The sequence below is a fragment of the Cucurbita moschata genome, unplaced genomic scaffold (assembly GCF_002738365.1).
Source record: "Cucurbita moschata cultivar Rifu unplaced genomic scaffold, Cmos_1.0 Cmo_Scf00001, whole genome shotgun sequence".
NCBI classification, from domain to species: Eukaryota; Viridiplantae; Streptophyta; class Magnoliopsida; order Cucurbitales; family Cucurbitaceae; genus Cucurbita; species Cucurbita moschata.
Window position 1 is genome coordinate 2009882 of NW_019268517.1, and position 19200 is coordinate 2029081.

Sequence of the window (19200 nt, forward strand, 5' to 3'; positions counted from 1 at the left end):
AAAAAAAAAAAAAAAAAAAAAAAAAAAAAAAAAAAAAAAAAAAAAAAAAAAAAAAAAAAGGACACATTTCATTGGTTGAAAAATTAGATGTCAAAGGAAAAAGTAAAATCAGAGACAGTGATTGGGGAATGAGGCATGTGAGATTGGGTTTCCAAATCTCCCAATGCAAAATAGTAATCTTATATTAAAAGAGAGCCAAATAATGGACACATTATGAGAGTTTGGTGACTGGTTTCTAGAAGCTAAATGCACATTATAAACATATTTTTAAAAATAGAGTTTCTATTCTCAATATTATTAACTGCAAAAAAAAAAAAATCATTAATTCCATAAAACAATTAGTTTTTATTTTTTAAAAAATCAATAAATATATTTTAGAACATGACTTTCATCAAATTTATAGACAATTATGTGGGATTAGAATACACACATAAATGTGTTTTTTCAGAAATTAATTAATTTTTGTAATATGTGTGTGTGTATATATGGGAATGTGGGACCCAAAATTAAGGGATGGGTAATCCAACCCATTAGATGAATGTGGTTCGGTTGAGGAGGACTAGAGAAAAGGGCCAAAGATGGTGCCGGTTTCAGTGACGTCATCTTTCCGGTAGTTGTGGTTGCTCTAGCAATCACCATTATCCAATCAATTTTTGACAAATGGTATTTATTAATTTTTTTTTATCTACTACTTTTTTTAAATAAATAAATCACAGTTTGATAATATTTAATTTTTAGTTTTTAAAAATGGTATTTATTTCTTAACAAATCACAAAACAAAAACAAAGGAAAACAATAAGCAAAAGTAGTCTAACCAAATAGTTATCGAACAGAACAGTTTTCTAATTGAGGACTTAAACTAAGTTGTAAATATGAACAAACATGATTTTCAAAAGTGTAAATATGAACAAACATGATTTTCAAAAGTCAGATGGTTATCAAATGAGGCCCAAATTATATAGCTATGAGATTAGCAAAAATAAACTTATATAGCTACGAAATGACATAAATTCATAATCCAAACCTAAACGAACCTATTTAGTTTTTGTTTTTCTTCGGAATGCTTTTAGGGTTTGATTTTCCTGATAATAATTTTAACTATATATATCATGTTTAGGGTCACAAGATCAATCAAAATGAAAATGAAAATGAAAATGAAAATCATATATATATATATATATATATATATATTGCAGAAATAAGACAAATTAACGAGGAAAGAGAACTGATCTGAGTGGATAATCGATGATGTTCATCCATCTGCGTTGTAGGGTTGGAGAAGGTTGGGTTTGTGAAGCTTCTCTACTCAACCACAGCTAATAAATCACTAGCTTTGCAGAAGCAGTGCTTAGCATCTGTGCCTAAATCCACCTGACAACCCACCACCACCAACATTCACCATAAATCCGTCGTAAATCCATTCAAACATAGCTCAATTAGTCGGTCCATATATCCTCGACCAAAAATGGTAGACCATAATTTTAGGATTTTCAAAATCGGTAAAATGTGAAGCCAAATTATTAAAAAGTTCAGAAGTTCATTTTAAAGCTGTAAAATTACCCCTAACCTATCACGAACATTTCAAAATTACTCTTCGAGTAAAAGAAAAGTTACAACATTGTACGAAAAAATCAACGTATTCGAATGTTGTACTCTTGGACTAAATCTATTCCAAACAAGTGTCCTAGTCATGCGTTCTACGTCACCGTCACATCAATTTTCTATATGACATTCTAAAGGATTTTAATACCAATTTTCTAATAACGCATCAATATTCCAAAATTAAAAGAATTATAATTTAGCCAACATAAATTGTTAAGCGAATGATCTAAAGAGAACTACTAGTAAGATAATATATGTACGTGTAGCTTATCTCTAAGAGAACTCATGTATAGACTTACCCAATATAAACAAACTTAAAATCTAAAGCAACCCACTAAATTTTTTTTTTACACCCTTAACCATCAAAGATATGGCTAAAAGGCTAAAGTTTTCTTATCTCTAAGGTCGAGTTTCTTCAATTCCAGTACTTTGGAAAGGGATGATTCCTTAACATGCGTTTTTATATTATATTGGAACACAATTATGGTAACCAATACTTATTAAAGCAAATATGATAACTCCACCAAACCAAACGACTTACCTCATAAGCATTTATGTCGGATAAAATAACCTGCAAGGTAATAGACATTTGCTCCTCTTAGATAAAAACAAGTCGCACAAGTTTGCACAATAACAATGGTGCATTTGGCACCATTTTAGGACAACAAATAATGCTTTTTCAGTACAACAAATGTGAAATATGGAGATTTGAACCTCCGAATCCTTCACATGGAGATTTGAACCTCCGATCGAAAAGGATTCGTATCGCCTTAAAATTTTGTGTTTCGATCCATAGCTAACAGAGTTCATTGAAGATTTTAAAAAAACACTGCAAAGACCATTTAAAAGTACTTTCTAAAGGTGCTTATGAACACTGCTACCCTTAAATAAGAACACTACGAACTCACCATTGCTGAAAAAGAAACCCAAATTTATAAAACGAATAAACCTTAATTACCTTCTTTCCAGGTGCAAGATCACTTCCTCCAACTTCTGATCCAATGGATAGAATCTGATAGAAACATTGTGTTGATTATCAAACAGGTTTCCTCACAGGAATTAAAACAGAGAAAATAGCAACTGTAATGGAAGGAATTGTCTCACCTCTCCTACAAGGTGTCGCTCAAATTTGACGGCTGATTTGGGAAGCAAAACTCCACCAGCTGATTTCTGCAACAGAACATCTCAAATTTATGGAATGTTTTACAGTTTTCAATACATCCAACAATTTCTACTACACATTCATTCGCCATTTTCTTAAGCTTAAGCTTACCTCGGGAAGCTCCTCAAGACGGAGGAGAACTCTATCAGCTTGAGGAACAACCTGAAATCCACGCGCATCATAAAATAACAAGAATAAGCATTGAAATCCAAATCACAAGCTCAATAGCACATAAGAACGAGAAAATCTAAAATCGCTGAGGAGATTTCGAAAGAAAGAAAGAGAAAAACCTTCGTAGGCTCCCATTTTTTAGAAACCGCGCTGACTTTCAACGAACTTCTTCGGAATCCACCTATTCAAAAGTCAAGAAGCAAAATCATCCAGAAATTCAGAAGACGGAATGGGACAAGAATTGATCGAGAAAAAGAACGAGTTCTCAGCGTGCCAGTGATTTGTTGCCGGGAAGATACAGAAGATGAATTAGCCCAGTCGTTAAAGGGCTTTGGCACTGTGACGAACGTAGACGCCATCGCCATGGATAGTGAGTCGAAGAAGCAAAGTTCTGTGGAGGCGAATGAGGGTGAGCGGGAGAAACGTTTTAGCGAGGGAAGAGAAATTCTAGAGCGTTCTTAATAATTCCAAGGAAAAACAAAACTGAAGTGAATTTGTACGGAAATTTCAAAGGATAAAGGCCTTGAAATATTAGAAGTTCTTTGAGAGCTTAAAACGCGTCTCCAAGGGAAGGTTTTCATACGATTTTAAAAAATGTTTCGTTCTACTCTTCTACTGATGCGAGATTTCACAATAACAAAAGACTCGATGGCGTAGTTAGCACTTTAGACATCCGTTCACCTCTCGGTAGGACTTTTAAGAAATCCAGAGAAAATTTGTCCAGTTTTAAAGGGGAGCCAAGGAAATGAAAATAAAAGAAAACCAAAATGGTATCAAAACCAGACACGAGGTGGAGGCGGTGTGCCAACGAGGAGGCTGAGCCTCGAATAGAGGTAGGACACGAGACAAGACTGAGCCCTGAATGGGGTAGGACACGAGACAAGACTGAGCCCCGAATGGGGTAGGACACGAGACAAGGCTGAACCCCTAATGGGGGTGGGCCACGAACGGTGTACCGTAAGAAAGGAAGCTAGCCCCAAAGGAGTGATTTTGGGGGTCGCACGTTGATTGGAGAAGGGAAGTATCAGGTCCCACGTCGATTCGAGAACGAGAAGGGAACAGTATAAGGATGTAAAGATCTCTCAAACAGATGAGATTTGGAGCAATGAACAGCCCATGTTTAGCTGCAAGTTTCAATGATTTCTAGACAATAACTACAAATTCATCACAAATGCCCTTATTTTCTGAGCAACAACAGTTTAAAGCCTCAGCTCTATGCCATAAACAAGGACGCCACTCCTATATATTACATCTGCAAGAGCCCCAAGTGCTATACTAAGTCTGTAGAGCCGATTTCGTTGTCAAAAATCTACGAAACTGAACGCATCAACTCAACTAGAACAGAATTAAACGATATCGAAGTCAAAACTCGAACAGGCGCAACTCGACCATCCCTTCTTTTCTTTTGGGAGAAAACCAGAAAACAGCTTTTCCTGATTCAAGAAGCTTGAATGAATAGTTTAGGCTTAATATTGTGTCCTCGACATGGGGTCCGCGCTTGACGGAGGTAGAGCCGAGCATAAGCCGGGAATCTACTCGGAAAACGATCGGGCCTGCAATCTGCAAATGGGATTTCTTCTTAACATCATGAGTTTCTTATATCATGCCTAACAGATGAGATATATGAATGGGGGCAGCTGCACTAGAATCACAAACTTAGAAGTTATTACCTGCTGTTGGAAGATCAAATTGAGCCTAGGGGTAGATTTTGATCTCTCCAGATCATCAATAGATTTCTTGAACCCATTGAAAACTCTTTTGGCAAAGGCTGAACCCGACGAAATATCTAGCCGAGCATCTAACCTCGTGAGGTCACAAAAATCCTTTCTAAATGACCCGTGTTGGTAAGTATAGCAAAGTGAGCCAAAAAGGTCAGCATTCAGTGGACTTCTTTTGTTATGGATAGCTAAGTTTCCATCTCCGTTCGTCCCAACCGTGTCACTGCCTCCGAACCAAGCGCTAAAGGTGCCACCTGATATGCAAATACTTAATATGAAAAATACAGCAAAACTGGATGCTTAAAATAACGTTTTTGAAAGGCAGGAGACTGACCAACAATTCCAGATATGGCTGCATGAGGATCTTTAAGGCGCACATCGTATGATGGTTCGGCCTCGTCTGTCGTCTCAGTTACGCCTTGTTTCTGTTCTTTTCCCCCCCAAAGGTACCTATTCTTTTCTAAAGAGAATGCAGCCTTTGCACATAATCCAGGCATAAGAGTAAGAGGTGGGTCGCCACCATCAGTATGATAAAGAGCCCGGGGAACGCCACCATTCTTATGCAACCCGACCCGGTAACGCAAACCAGATTCAGACTTAAGAGACGATAGATCCAAAGACAGAGACTCGGGCACTTCCCAATATTGACCTTTATGATCAATGAAGAGCTCTGGCCAAGCTGCTTCCAGATTTATATCATGATGAGGAAGCTGAGGAAGCATGATTAAAGATGGCTTATAAAAAGGTAGTGATCACCATTGAAGAAGTAAACTAAAGAAAACTAAAACGTTTTCGATGTTCTCCGATGCTTAATATTAACGGGGCATTAAAAAAGATTGAAGCTTAAGAACTTCATACATATTATAGCTTGGCCTACAGATGCAAAATATATTGCCAATAGGTTATAAATGGTGTTTAAATCATGCAAGATCCTATTTAGGCATAAGATAAATACAGCACCACAGATAAGTAAGCAGACTCCATGAAGAAAGATAGAATCCAATCAGCATTATACTGAAATATGAATCAAAGGGCTGATCTCATTATTTAAAGAACTCGAGGAAACGCGTTTATGATTCATCTCTTTTCCTTTCGTTATCATTTAATGAAACATAAGAGACAACAATGCTCACCCTGTGATAAAACATCGCTTTGTGGCGACGTCCTTTCCTGTCACCGTGCTCTTCCGTGCTGGCAAATACAGATGAAAAGGGAGTAGGAGAAAACTGAGAGCATAATCCATATGAATAGAGTGTCTTGTCCAGAACCATGGTAGCAACATCTTTCAAGGCAGGGAGGAGCTCAAGGTTGTCTAGATCAGAAATAATGTCTTCTTTTATAGAAGATATCACTTTCTTCGGACGGAATTGGCCAACCAATCCAACCCACCTAAAATGTAAATATTCCATTAGATGGTACATCTGAGATTTGTGAAATCAGTAGCAATCTAAACAATGTCAGAGGTAAACATGCTAATCTTGGACCTTTTTCCTTTACAAAACTTGCTTAAACAAATGAGAAAGCAAAACTTCAATACTAGAAACCAAAAGAGTATGTGATAGGCCACATGTAAATGTATAATGTCGGGGCGAGAGATTCAAACATTTGACTTCTTTGTCAATGGTAGAGGGAGGGATTCAAACATTTGAGATATACCCATGTTGGCAAACCGTAAATTTAAGTCAGAAGAAACGCTTTGAGTGGGGGGTAAAGTTAAGTTGAGCTATACCCACGTTAGTAACCGTAACGCTTTGAGTAGAGGTTAACTTTGTAGATACCTTAACCAGTTGAACTATACCCATGTTAGCAACCGTAACACTTTGAATTGGGGGTTAAATTTGTAGATACTTTAACCAATTGAGCTATACTCATATTGGCAACTATAACGCTTTGAGTGGGGGGTTAAATTTGTAGATACCTTAACCAATTCAGCTATACTCACGTTAGCAACCGTAACGCTTTGAGTGGGGGGTTAAATTTGTAGATACCTTAACCAATTGAGCTATACTCACGTTGGCAACCGTAACGCTTTGAGTGGGGGGTTAAATTTGTAGATACCTCAACCAGTTGAGCTATACCTACGTTGGCAACCGTAACGCTTTGAGTGAGAGGTTAAATTTGTAGATACCTTAATCAGTTGAGCTATACTCACGTTAGCAATTGTAACGTTTTGAGTGGGGATAAGTTTGTAGATACCTTAACCAATTGAGCTATACCTACATTGGCAACCATAACGCTGTGAGTGGGGGTTAAATTTGTAGATACCTTAACCAATTGAGCTACCTACGTTGAAGTTAGGAGAATAAACTAAGGTGAGTATATAAACTAGGTAGTATCATAGGGGATTATGGTTTTGGTAAGCTAAATCTGGTAGTTTGGGATGCAGGGGAGCACTTTCTAATCATCCAATAACAGTGAGCTCTGTCAGTATGTTCAGCATGAATTGGTAATCTGAGATTCTCAGTAGAGTAATGACTGTAGAAATAATTAAGCCAGTCAATCAAACATTTGATTCATCTCTACCGTCGAGAAATTCACTGAACAGTCCAAAAATGAAATGCAGGAAGCATAAAGAAAGAAGCAGCCATAACCTAGGAATTTACGATCACAAAGCTCAATAAACCGAAGAGAAGAAGAATGTGCCATTGCTACTTACCAGTCGGCGGCGGGAAACTTGAGCAAGAGCGACTGAAGAGAAAAGGAACCTAACTCCTTGTGTGCAGTGGGGGAGAAGGAAGGAAGAATTCCGAGGGGAAATCCATTGCCGAGGAAGGAGACTTGCTGAATCCGCAAGGTGCGGCTGGCTCGAGCTCCGTCGAGAGGGAATGGTCCGCCGGGGACAGCCTTGGCGGTTCCGACGAGGGTTTGAGAGGAGGAAACGTCGAAATCCCAGAAGGCGGAATCCATGGCGGTCCTGAGGTGCGCCATTGATGCGTTTCTTGTTTTTCTTGGAAGCTCAGAATGAAATGGGTTTAGAGTGTAGGCTGGCGCTGAGTTTACCTTCTTCCCTTATCTGCTGCTGCCAGCCTCTTGCATTTTTGGAAGTTGCCTTGCCAGTGATTAGTGGGTTTTCATTTCTTTTTTGGAGGGTACGCCTCGACCCAAGAGGGTTTTTTAAAAAATAAAATAAAATATATTTATAAAATTAAAAAAATGATTAAATTATATAATATTTCTCTAAATTTTTAATTTTTGATTTGGCTCTTAAACTTTAATTTTTCCTTAAAAATGAATTATTTTAAAAGTTGAAATAAATATGTGACATTATTTAAACACTATTTCTATAAATTAATATATAATTAAAATGAAAAAAATAATAATTATGTAAATTATTATAATAAATTCTTTTGAGATAAAATAAAATTTTCATTTTAACCCTTAAAATTTTTTTTTTGTCTTAAAAAAATAAATTTAGTAAGAAATATGCGATTTTATTTACAATATTATTCATAAAAATTAATTATATAGATTATTTTAACAAAAATTTGTAGCTAAAATGATTTTTTTAAAAAAAAAATTGATTAGGTAAATTATTTTAACAATATCGTAAATAGTAATAACAATTACAAACTTCTATGTAGTTTTAAATAATAAAAAACATATATTTAAAATGATTTTAAAACTATAGAGTAAAAATAGATAATCTAAGAATCTAGAGTTACAATTTAAGGGTGTTTTGTTTATTATTTTTATATATATGATTGGACTAAATATATGTTTTAATCAGTAACTTATTTAATTATTAAAATGTCCAGAATATTTGGTAATTTTTCAATTAAATCCATTTCAAACAATAAACGTAGAAATTGACATTTTAAAATATCTACAAGTTTAAGAAGTTATTATATACTTTTTAAAGTTCGTGATCTTATTTATTAAATATAATATTAAATTTTCAAAGATCTAGTAGACACTTCCAACCATTCAGGAACCTATTATACACAAACATGAAAATTTATAGACTACACTAGCAGAGAAGATCGAAGCTCGAAGGCAAATGATGACTTCTTCTACTCGAATTATGCAAATCTAGTGAGTATCAAAAAAGCACAAGGCAAAATGGTCACATTTATATCAGAACTTTGAAGACAGTATCTCATTGAGATCCCTAATCTAAAAAGCTACGAGTATCAACCGCTTAAAGGTAAAAGCAATGCATAAGAGAAGATCAAACTTTTAAAGATTAAGAACTCATTAAATTCATTTAAAGTTCGTAATCTTACTTATTAGATACAATATTAAAATTTCAAAGATCTATTAGACACTTCCAACCGTTCAGGGACCTATTATACACAAACATGAAAACCCATAGACTACACTAGCAGAGATGATCAAAGATCAAAGCTCGAAGGCAAATGATCTCTTCTTCGACTCGAACTATGCAAAATCTATTGAGTATCAAAAAACCACAAGGCAAAATGGTCAGTTTATACCAGAACTTTAAAGACAAACAATCTCTCCTTGAGATCCCTAAGTAAAAAAGCTACCAAGTATCAACAGCTTAAGGTAGAACCAGTCTGTTCTGTATAGAAGCAATTTAGAAGAGAAGATCAAACTTTGAAATCAAACAATCTGATTACCTATGAAAAAGATGCCACAGATATTAAGATGCATAGCAAGCAAGTGCTTAAAGTTAGAACCATTGTACGCCCTAAAAATTTGTCTGGACACAATGATTTATGTTCCAAGCAGTTGCAATTATTTTTCATCACGGTGTGAAGAACACGACTCTTGACAAGCGTCCAAGAAGGCTCGAAACAACGATGTAGAGATGAATATTCATTGGCTCGATAACATACTCCAAAAAACCAAAAAAGAAATAAAGAGAAAGATGCTAGTACTTTGTCAACTAGCCATTGGATGGTTGTATACGTACTCAATTGCAAGATTACAGGAATCTATTTTATCAGCCTCCTTGTCTGGGATCTCTAGCTTGAACTCCTCTTCCAAGGCCATTACAATCTCCACAGTGTCCAAGCTGTCTAAACCCAAATCTTTCTGAAAATGACCATCAGGGCTCACCTGCAGATAAATAACGGAAAACCCAATAATTGCAGCAACATTTCAGCCAAAAGCTATGATTGAAGTTTAGTGGGGAAGAGATGATGCTTGGAAGTGACAAAAAATTAATAGTAGAAACTGGGCGACATAGTTTAGCTGCTTTTGATCGTTTCTAACCTTAAAATGGCTCGAAAATGAGTGTAATATTCACTATATGGCATAGCCGAGTTCTTGGGAATATCTCAAAAAAGTGTGTAATATCTACTATAGCATAGCCTGGTTCTCGGGGATACGTTAGGAATACAACACGTTAAGGTCAAGTCATAAGGAGGTAAACCACAATCCAGTGATCAAAAGACCAAAAGGAATATGTTAGCAAAAGTTCTTTGGAGTCTAAGAGCAATATGAAAATAACGCCTGGGACAAGTGAGATGAGAAAATACATCTTTTGAGTAAACGGGTTACAATCTATAAGATTGATTATACACAAATTGACACAAAAGAAAAAACAAAAAGGCAAAAGAAGACGAAGAAGAAGTAGATATGATATGTTGGCGAACAAAAGGGAGCAAAAGAGGAAGAACAAGATAAGAGAGACAATTTTATGTCTGTGTGCAATAAAGTGAAGGAGAACAGCATTGAAGTGTCCAAACTAAAATGATATAGACATCACAAAAAGAGCAGCAAGATGCACTCGTACACTGTCTGAGTGAGCTTGCTTGGCATACACCAGCCAAGATGCATCCTTAAAATTGATATAACCACCCTTTGGCAATTAATGATTTGTCATCTATCATCGACTATACCCAAAATGTGTAAGATTAGAAACCGTTGACCTCCGCGAATTCAAGAAATTTAGGTGTCAATAGTTAGTCCTAGTGAACCTAGCCAAGCAATCCACATAAACGAAGGGAGATATATTGTGTGCAATACGGCAATCGACCCAAACTTTCAGCCAAGAAGTTAAATTTCCAAAAGATGCCGAATCAAATATTAAATCAAATGGCATTTCAGCAAAAATTATCAAGTTCCACATTCTAGATTAACGCTTGATCAGGGAATATATCGTCGTGAGTTATGGTTTGCCCCAATTTTCCATTCGCACAGATAAAGCATAGGAGATTAAACCATAAAAACGATTCGGAATCCACCAGGATCGCACATCAGAACATTAAACTATTGAATCGGCATATTACAGAATTTCTACACTTTCAACCTATTATTCCGCATTCCCAAATCAACAAAAGCCGTTTCAACAGTCTTGAAAAAACAACTCAATAAGCTGAAAAAACAAGTGATGGAGGTATAAGACCGAATCACCTTGGACGGATCGACTTTCGGATGGCACTTGACAACCGAGAGGACTCTCTCAATAACCTCCTCCTTGGTCAAGTGATCATCGTGCGATGAAAATAGCCGGAGCGACGCAACGGAACACGACGCCGGTTGGCATTCTCGGCGAGCTAGGGCAAAAACTCGAACTGGAACTCGAACATGGCGAAGAACGGCTGCCCTCAGTGCCATTTTTTATCTCTTCTTCCTGCAGTGACTCTTCGATTGCTCGAACTTGTAGATCCTAAAGTGAAGGTGAATTTGGCAGGCGCGAAGCACGTGCGTCAGGAAACTTTATGGGCTTTGGCCCAACAGTCTTCCAATAATCCAATGACCGATCGGCCCAATCTAATTTCGTCCGTACAATTTCTCTTAAATTATTAACTTATTTTGAATTTTATTTAAATAAATAAATAAATTATTTTTCACTGATATTCTCCCTTTGACCCATCTACTAGGGAAAGGTTTTCACACCCATATAAGGGGTGTTTTGTTCTCCTCTCTATAACCGACACGTTTTAAAACCGTAAACCTAACGACGATACGTAATAGGTAAAAACGGACAATATCTACTAACGACGGGCTTGCACGGTTGCAAAAAGATATAGACTTAAAACATTTTAGATATACGAACCCCTGAGTCACAAACACGAACATCTCATGTCCATTCAATCTCAACCGAAGATCAGGGTTCAAACAAATTTATTTAATATCAAAAGTTTCCGAGACAAAAGAACAAGTTTCTTACACAGGAGCCGAACACGATCAAACCCACTTTAATAGTCTCGACACGTAACTCAAAACACATTCACTACAAAATTCAAAATGTAACAAATAAATTAAAATTAAAAATATATATTTTTCAAAATTTTAAATGCATTTATTTAAATTTTAACATAAATAAATAAATAAATAAAGGTTTGTATTGGCACTATCAAAACGAAGTCAAAGTCATTCTTCCCTATCGCAAAGGTAAACCTACCTTTTCTGACGCTAATAATAATTTTTCAATAATAATAAATAACAATAAATGAATCAAAAACCATAAGATTTATGTCATTTATCGCAATTATAATTCACATTTACTACATTATTTAAATATTCATCTTTTATATTTATTATATTAATAAATAAATTATCTAATATATATATATATATATATAGTTTTAAATTTTTACTTTTATTTTTTAAATTAAACCCAAAATTTATTAGACTCCATTATTTAAATATTCATCTTTTATATTTATTATATTAATAAATAAATTGTATAATATATATATATATATATATACATATAGTTTTAAAATTTTTACTTTTATTTTTTAAATTAAAACCAAAATTTATTAGACGACATTATTTAAATATTCATCTTTTATATTTATTATATTAATAAATAAATTGTATAATTTATATATATATATATAGTTTTAAAATTTTTATTTTATTTTTTAAATTAAACCCAAAATTTATTAGACTACATTATTTAAATATTCATCTTTTATATTTATTATATAATAAATAAAAATAAAACCCAAAATTTATTAGGGGGAGGGGCCTTGGAATTTAAATAAAGTGTAATTTGGGTCAAAAGTGCAATTAATGTAAAGAAGCATCAAAAGAGACTCAGCGGTTTCCGACCGTTAATAAACGAGATGGAGTCAGGTCCCTAGGATCTAGGGGCCCCACCCACCCATGTAATGACGTGGATTACTTTAATTAAATAAAACACGTAGTCAAGTTGTAAGGTTCTGTTTGAGCGTGTCACACCGCATTAAAATCCTCTCCACCTGCCATCTCCACCACTTGCCTTATAGTCCACGTCACTCTGCCACGTGGCTCCATCACTCAGTACACCATTTTTCCTTTTTCCTAGGACCCGCCATTTAAAAATTTTAAATAAATCAAAATATAATATCTTATAATATTAAATGCTATATATATTAATAATATTTTAAAATTAAATATATGGAAAATTAAAACATTGTAATATATATATTTAATACGCTCATTTCCAATATAGTATATAGTTTTTTATTTTATATTTTTTTATTGAATTAAAATATTTATATTTAATTATTATTTAGTCCAAGTCATTATATGTACTTTATCTATTTGCACGCAATATAGAAGTCCAAATATTTGTATATTGACATAGTCACCAATATTAATTACGTTAATAAATGTGACAAATTTATATATTTATTTCATTATTTTTCAAGAATAATTAGTTGGAGTGGGAAGATTCCAAGAGCAATGGCTAATCATGTAAATATAATCAATTGACTTATGGTCGACATCACTCGTAACATCATTCACAAAAAATAATATCATATAGTTTTTAAATTTTTACGAATTTACGGTCATTTTAATGAAAAAATTCGAAACTATTTCAAATAAAAGTAAATAATAAAAAAAAGACTGAGAACCTATGTGCGTACATAGACTAGGTGTTAGGAATCACGACTCTCCACAATGGTATGATATTGTCCACTTTGAGCATAAACTCTCATGACTTTACTTTGAGCTTCCCCAAAAGAACTTATACCAATGAATATAGTATTCCTCATTTATAAACTCATCAATAATCCTTAATAATCCTCCCCTCAAACAAAGTACACTATAAGCCTCCCCTGAGGCTTATGTAGCTCTCGAATAGCCTCCCCTTAATCAAACCTCGACTCCTTTCTCTTAAGCCCTCGAACAAAGTATATCATTTGTTCAACACTTTAGTCACTTTTGACTACACCTTCGAGGCTCACAATTCCTAGTTCGGTATTTGGGGATTCTATTGACATGGTTAAGTTTAGGGCATAGCTTCTGATACCATGTTAGAAATCATGACTCTCCATAATAGTATGATATTGTCCACTTTAAGCATAAGCTCCCATGACTTTGCTTTGGGATTCCCAAAAGGCCTCGTTCCTCACTTATAAACCCACCAATAATCCTCAACACTAGGTTAGGAGAATTTGTTGACCAACTCAAAATTGATAGGATCGATGACCCGAAAAACTAGAATAGAGTTAAAAATTCAATCCAACTGGTCGATTATTTTTAATTATTTTATCAATAATAACTAAAATATCATAAAGTTTAAAGACAATTACAATTTTTCATTAATATTGGTTACAAACGTCCAATAACCTTAATTTTCATATTAATTAATTTTTTTTTCTTAAACTTATTTGGCATAATTTAACCCAAAAAAGAACAAGGAAATTCCACAAATCCCAAATCCCAAAGTCTAACTATTCACGTTTGTTTGTTTTTTTGGGGTGTATTGATTATAAATTAATGCAAATGGTCATAGGAAGAATAGCAAAGAAACTAATCCCCGACATCGCGTGGCCTTTTATCGCAGAGGAAAAAGGATTTAAAATTTTTAAAAAGAAAACTGGAGGGGTAGAATCGTACATTTGCCAATAGTATCACCATCACCGATCAATTCTATGGTCAAATGTCAACGGTAGTCGATATCAACGGTTGTGATTGACTCTTCCAAAGTCCGCTATCTTCCTCGACCGATTCGCACAGAGATGAGGCTTCCCCGGAACCCTAAGATTGCCGGAGAAAGAAACTTCCGGCGGAATTACCTTCTGATTCCAATTCCGGTTGGGACTTGCTCGTACCAGAGGACTCAAACAAAATGCGAATCCTGAAACGTTCTGTTTGTGCCCTAATTTCTCTCGTTTAGCCGATCCAGGAATCGTCATTGGAGATTGTTGAAACTTCTGAGAAATTGGAGAACGACCGTGACTTTCGCACTCTTCTTCATCCGATTCCGATATTATCGCCGGCGACATTCCGCGTTTAATCGTTTGACAATGATGCCTCCGTTCGGCACCAGCGATCGATTCCTCGACTGTCGCAAGGCTCGATTGCTGCTTAATCCGACGGCCGTTCAAGATCGTCGAGAACCACGACGGCGATAAAGAAGCCGAATCAGAACCGTGCGATTCGTGAGAAGGACTTTTATGCTTCTTCTCGAATTTCTCGGATCTAGATTTAAAAAGCTTCGACCAGAGCGAAAATTTACTCCTCTTTTTCCGATCGAACGAACCTGTTGTAACGAATGTAGAGTTCGCAGTGTTATTCGTTCTGTAATCAGGTCCGATTTGCGGAGTACTGTAAAATCGCTGATGGCGATTTCCTTCGCGATCGAGATCGCTCAACAAACCTTCATCCGATTTCAAACGATGATCAAAAGGAGAAACAGAACGAAGAAAAACAAGCGGCGGTGGCGGAAGAGGTCTATCGTCCGCCGCACGATTATCACCGGCAGCGGCGGCACGGATCTCCGATTGCTTCTCCGCTTGTGCCTGAGCAGCGATAATCAAAAAAAGACGCTCCCGTAAACAGGAAGCACAGACGCCGATGCTACTGCTGCAGTCAAACTGGTGCTTCTTGCACCTCATTTACTAACGAAAAAAGAAAAATCGAACTCGGAGCGGCGTTTCAATGGCGGATCGTGAAGATTTCCGGCGAATTTTGAACGATGAGAACGAAAAGAACTCGGATGAAGAAACTTCACTGAAAATGGAAATGAAAGTTTGCAAGGCGAGAGACGCTGGTTGGTTTACAGTAATTATTTATATTTATAAATGGATTGTGCTTTTTCGAAAGACGGAACCTGACAGCCTTTTTTTTTTTTTTAATATATAATTTTTTAAACATGAATTAAAATTAGGATAAATATGAATAATTGTTTCCCCGTATCTGTGTCGTTTGAATTTCACACCTCCCGCTGTAATTTTCTTTATTTGGCAACGATTTTCTTTCTAAATAATTCAAAATATCTATTTAAAAAAAAAACGGTATATTAATTATTTATTTATTTTTGTTATAATTTCCATTTTTATTAATAACATTTATAAAACTAAATTATATTTCTATTTTAGATTGGGTTGAATAAATGCTTACCCGACCAACTTAAAATTTCGAGTTTGTTGTATAGGACTCGCAACCGAACTAGACGAGTTGAGTTCGATTATCAAGTTATTTTTTTAACCGAACTTACAATACATGTTACATTAATAATTAAAATTTCACAAAAACTAATTATCAGGCATTTGCACGTTACAATGCATCATTAACATCGGTTAAAAATGTCAAATATTTTCGTAATAATCTTGATAGTCGGATAGGATTAGATTAGGTTGTAACTTCATTTTTTAACCGGTTGAGCTGACCCAATAAAAAAATGACGACTCGAGAATCGACCCGAATTTTGGAAGTTCAAAAAGTTCAACTCACCTAGCTTTTATGGTTTAGATTGGGTAGTTTAAGTTGGATCGAGTCATCCTGGTCATTTATTAAAAAAATAAATAAATAAATAAGTGGCCGTTTAGAGTTGAAAGGGTAAACGGCGTCGTTATTTTCTATAATTAGTTATATAATAAGTTATGTACGGACAATAATTTTATGACAAATCATGGTAGGTTTAAAAAACAGTTAATAGATAATAAATTCACCTTCATATAATACATTTTAGTTTTAATATTTTATTTTGATAATTTTTATGATTTAATAAAATTTTATAATCTCGAACCTCGTCCAATAGTCAGCTCCTATTTAAAAAAAAATTCCTCCGTATCTAAAATTATTCTTCTTTAAACTCTCAACGAACATCGTTAATTTAATACCGAGAACTGGTTTGTGTTCGCTATTGAGTCTACGCTCGTTCTTTTCAAGCTTGATTCCGCTCGTATGCTCGTTACATTGTTCGACCGAACTCGTTGGTTCTACGCTCTATTCAGTCGAAACCCAATTCAACAGCCTTTTTTTAGATATTTCGCTCTTACCCCATTTACCTTTAGGAGCCCTTAAGTGAGAAGCTTTCTTCTCGGGAAAATAACAATGGAAAAAACGACTCTTTCAATAATTCATTTGGTTTGGTAAAATTCTAATAGTCTCTATTATCTCGAACATTCTACTGAATCTAAATATTAATTATAATATTTTATTTTAAAAATAACTTTAAAAAATGCATTAATGATCCACGAATTATATTTTTCAACAAAAAGAAAGTTTCCATTTCCACCAAAATTTGGAATTTTGAAAATGAATTATTCAAAGCTTTATTTTTGTCATTTAATAAATAAATATACGACAAACACTTGTGAGCAAATAGGTAATATAAACATATAATTTAATTAACAAGTTGGAAAAATTATAAATAATAAATAATATTTTATTTCGTGAAATTATATATAATTTTGAGAACGTCTCATTTAATAATTATTTGATATTTTTATAATGATAAAAAAATAATTATTTAATTTCTTAATAAACTTTAAAAAATAGTAAATACTATAAATATCTTAATAAACACAAAATTTAATTATACGACTAATATTGGAAACAAACGGTTAAAAATACAGTTAAATTTTTATCACAAAGTTTACGATACTAGCAGAATTATATATTTTTATTTTTTTAAAACGTTTAAAAATATTTTTATGAATTTTAAAAAAAGTTTTATAACACTATTTTTTAAATTAAAAAATTTAAGAGTACTGATGAAACTAAAACTTCAGTATATTTAAACACATTCGAACTATTTTTTAAACGCTTCCGAAAGTTTAAGGGTATTTTTAAAATTTTATTTTTTAGTTCGAGAATATTATTACAATTTTGTATTTTAAATATATTTTTATTAACTTATATATATATATATAAAAGTTTATTTGCAATTCTACACTTCAACATGGTCAATCTTGCTTGTGGAGTTATTCAAATCTCAAACAAGTGTTATTGCGTTAAGATATTTGATCAACAAGAATCGTTCAAAGTAGACATGATCAATCTTGCTTGTGGAGTGATTCGAATTTCAAACAATGTTCTTGCCTTGAGATATTCGATCAACAAAGGTAATTCGAATCTTACTCCCATTGTAGTGATTTTCACATATCATTTGGTATCAAAACTTCAGACTCAAGATCGGATTACCTTGTTCATCAAATCTCTTAAAGCAAAAATATTATTTGAGATTCGAATCACTCCACAAGCAAGATCGATCATATCTAGCTTTAATGATTCTTGTTGATCCAAATATCTCAATGCAAAAACACTTGTTTGAGATTCGAATCACTCCATAAATAAGATTGATCATGTCGAACTAAACTTTTATATATATATATATATATAGTCTGATTAACGTATTTGTTAACAGCTATGTGAGAGCACCGAATATGAACATGAAGACCATGTACGGCGGCCATCATAATTGGGAAGTGCCTTTTCAAAGTGCAAGTGTGTACATGACTATAGTATGAAGGCCCAACTGCTTGAATTTACGCATAAATAATAAAAAGATACATTTTTTAATGGAAAAAATAATCACCATTCACGAAATTAATTAATTTAATAAAAAGATATATTTTTTTAATTAAAAAAAATAATCACCATTCACGGACTTTAATTCGAGATTACATAGTGTTTAAAGATTAAAATAATATGATAAATCAGTTTAATTTACACATTTGAATTAGGTTGGGTAAGATAAATTAAAATTTTATTTAAATTTTCCTAAATTTATATTAAGTCGAATAAAAGAAGAAGAAATTCAAATGTTTTTTTTTTCTTTCAAATATAATTATAGTACAATTTTCTTATTATAATTTTATTTTTCATATTAATTATTATTTTTTTAATCTTTTAAGTTGACGTCAAATGGGAAGTCAACTTTTTTTTATATATATAAAAAAACAATTTATTATTTTTTTTTAAGAAGTGCCTTATTTTTTAATTTTGGTTCTTTTATAAAAATAATGACCATAGAAATAGGAAGAAAAATAAAAAAAATAAATAAAGCTCGATGTATAAAAATAAAAAATAAAAAATTTGAATAGAATAATTCATCATCTTAAAAAAAATGATGTCATAAATGATTTTATTTTATTTTAGTTTTTAATATTCTTATGTTGATTTTACACGCTATACATATATATAATTATTTAAATTTTGTTAGTACTGTAGTCGAGAAAAACGTGACAACCAGCAAAAAGTCGTGACTTGTAGCGAGGAGAGTTCCTAGTTTACTAATTAATCGATAATTTTTCTTCTTTTATCGGAGTATGAATTTAATATATTAACTGTAGAAAAAATAATTAAAATTATAATCGAAGTTGGCTTGGTAAACCAAGTTAAAGTCAAAGTAGAACGTGTTTAAGAGTTTAGCTAAAAATATTTTTGTCAATATCAAGAGTAGTTCTA

The 19200-nt window shown here is 33.6% G+C and overlaps 4 protein-coding genes across 4 annotated transcripts; all 4 read right to left on the minus strand.

The window, feature by feature from the left end:
* Window positions 1-935: 935 nt before the first annotated feature.
* On the minus strand, window positions 936-3428 carry LOC111442821 (10 kDa chaperonin 1, chloroplastic-like). Its single transcript, XM_023080367.1, has 7 exons — window positions 3210-3428; window positions 3055-3116; window positions 2876-2926; window positions 2707-2772; window positions 2561-2614; window positions 2144-2173; window positions 936-1371 (listed from the first exon to the last, which is right to left on the minus strand). Exons 1-7 carry the CDS (start codon window positions 3298-3300, stop codon window positions 1303-1305), a joined length of 423 nt encoding a protein of 140 aa, XP_022936135.1. The 5' UTR covers window positions 3301-3428; the 3' UTR covers window positions 936-1302.
* Window positions 3429-4031: 603 nt separating this feature from the next.
* Window positions 4032-7715, minus strand: LOC111442798 (protein TRIGALACTOSYLDIACYLGLYCEROL 4, chloroplastic). The gene is made up of 5 exons (XM_023080330.1): window positions 7310-7715; window positions 5787-6042; window positions 4988-5363; window positions 4606-4907; window positions 4032-4495 (listed from the first exon to the last, which is right to left on the minus strand). The coding sequence occupies exons 1-5, from the start codon at window positions 7579-7581 to the stop codon at window positions 4298-4300; spliced, it is 1404 nt and encodes a 467-aa protein (XP_022936098.1). The 5' UTR covers window positions 7582-7715; the 3' UTR covers window positions 4032-4297.
* Window positions 7716-9277: 1562 nt separating this feature from the next.
* Window positions 9278-11220, minus strand: LOC111453424 (acyl carrier protein 1, mitochondrial). Its single transcript, XM_023094526.1, has 2 exons — window positions 10975-11220; window positions 9278-9675 (listed from the first exon to the last, which is right to left on the minus strand). Exons 1-2 carry the CDS (start codon window positions 11176-11178, stop codon window positions 9499-9501), a joined length of 381 nt encoding a protein of 126 aa, XP_022950294.1. The 5' UTR covers window positions 11179-11220; the 3' UTR covers window positions 9278-9498.
* Window positions 11221-14302: 3082 nt separating this feature from the next.
* On the minus strand, window positions 14303-15551 carry LOC111447641. Its single transcript, XM_023086912.1, has one exon. It carries the CDS (start codon window positions 15399-15401, stop codon window positions 14463-14465), a length of 939 nt encoding a protein of 312 aa, XP_022942680.1. The 5' UTR covers window positions 15402-15551; the 3' UTR covers window positions 14303-14462.
* Between the last annotated feature and the right edge of the window lie 3649 nt (window positions 15552-19200).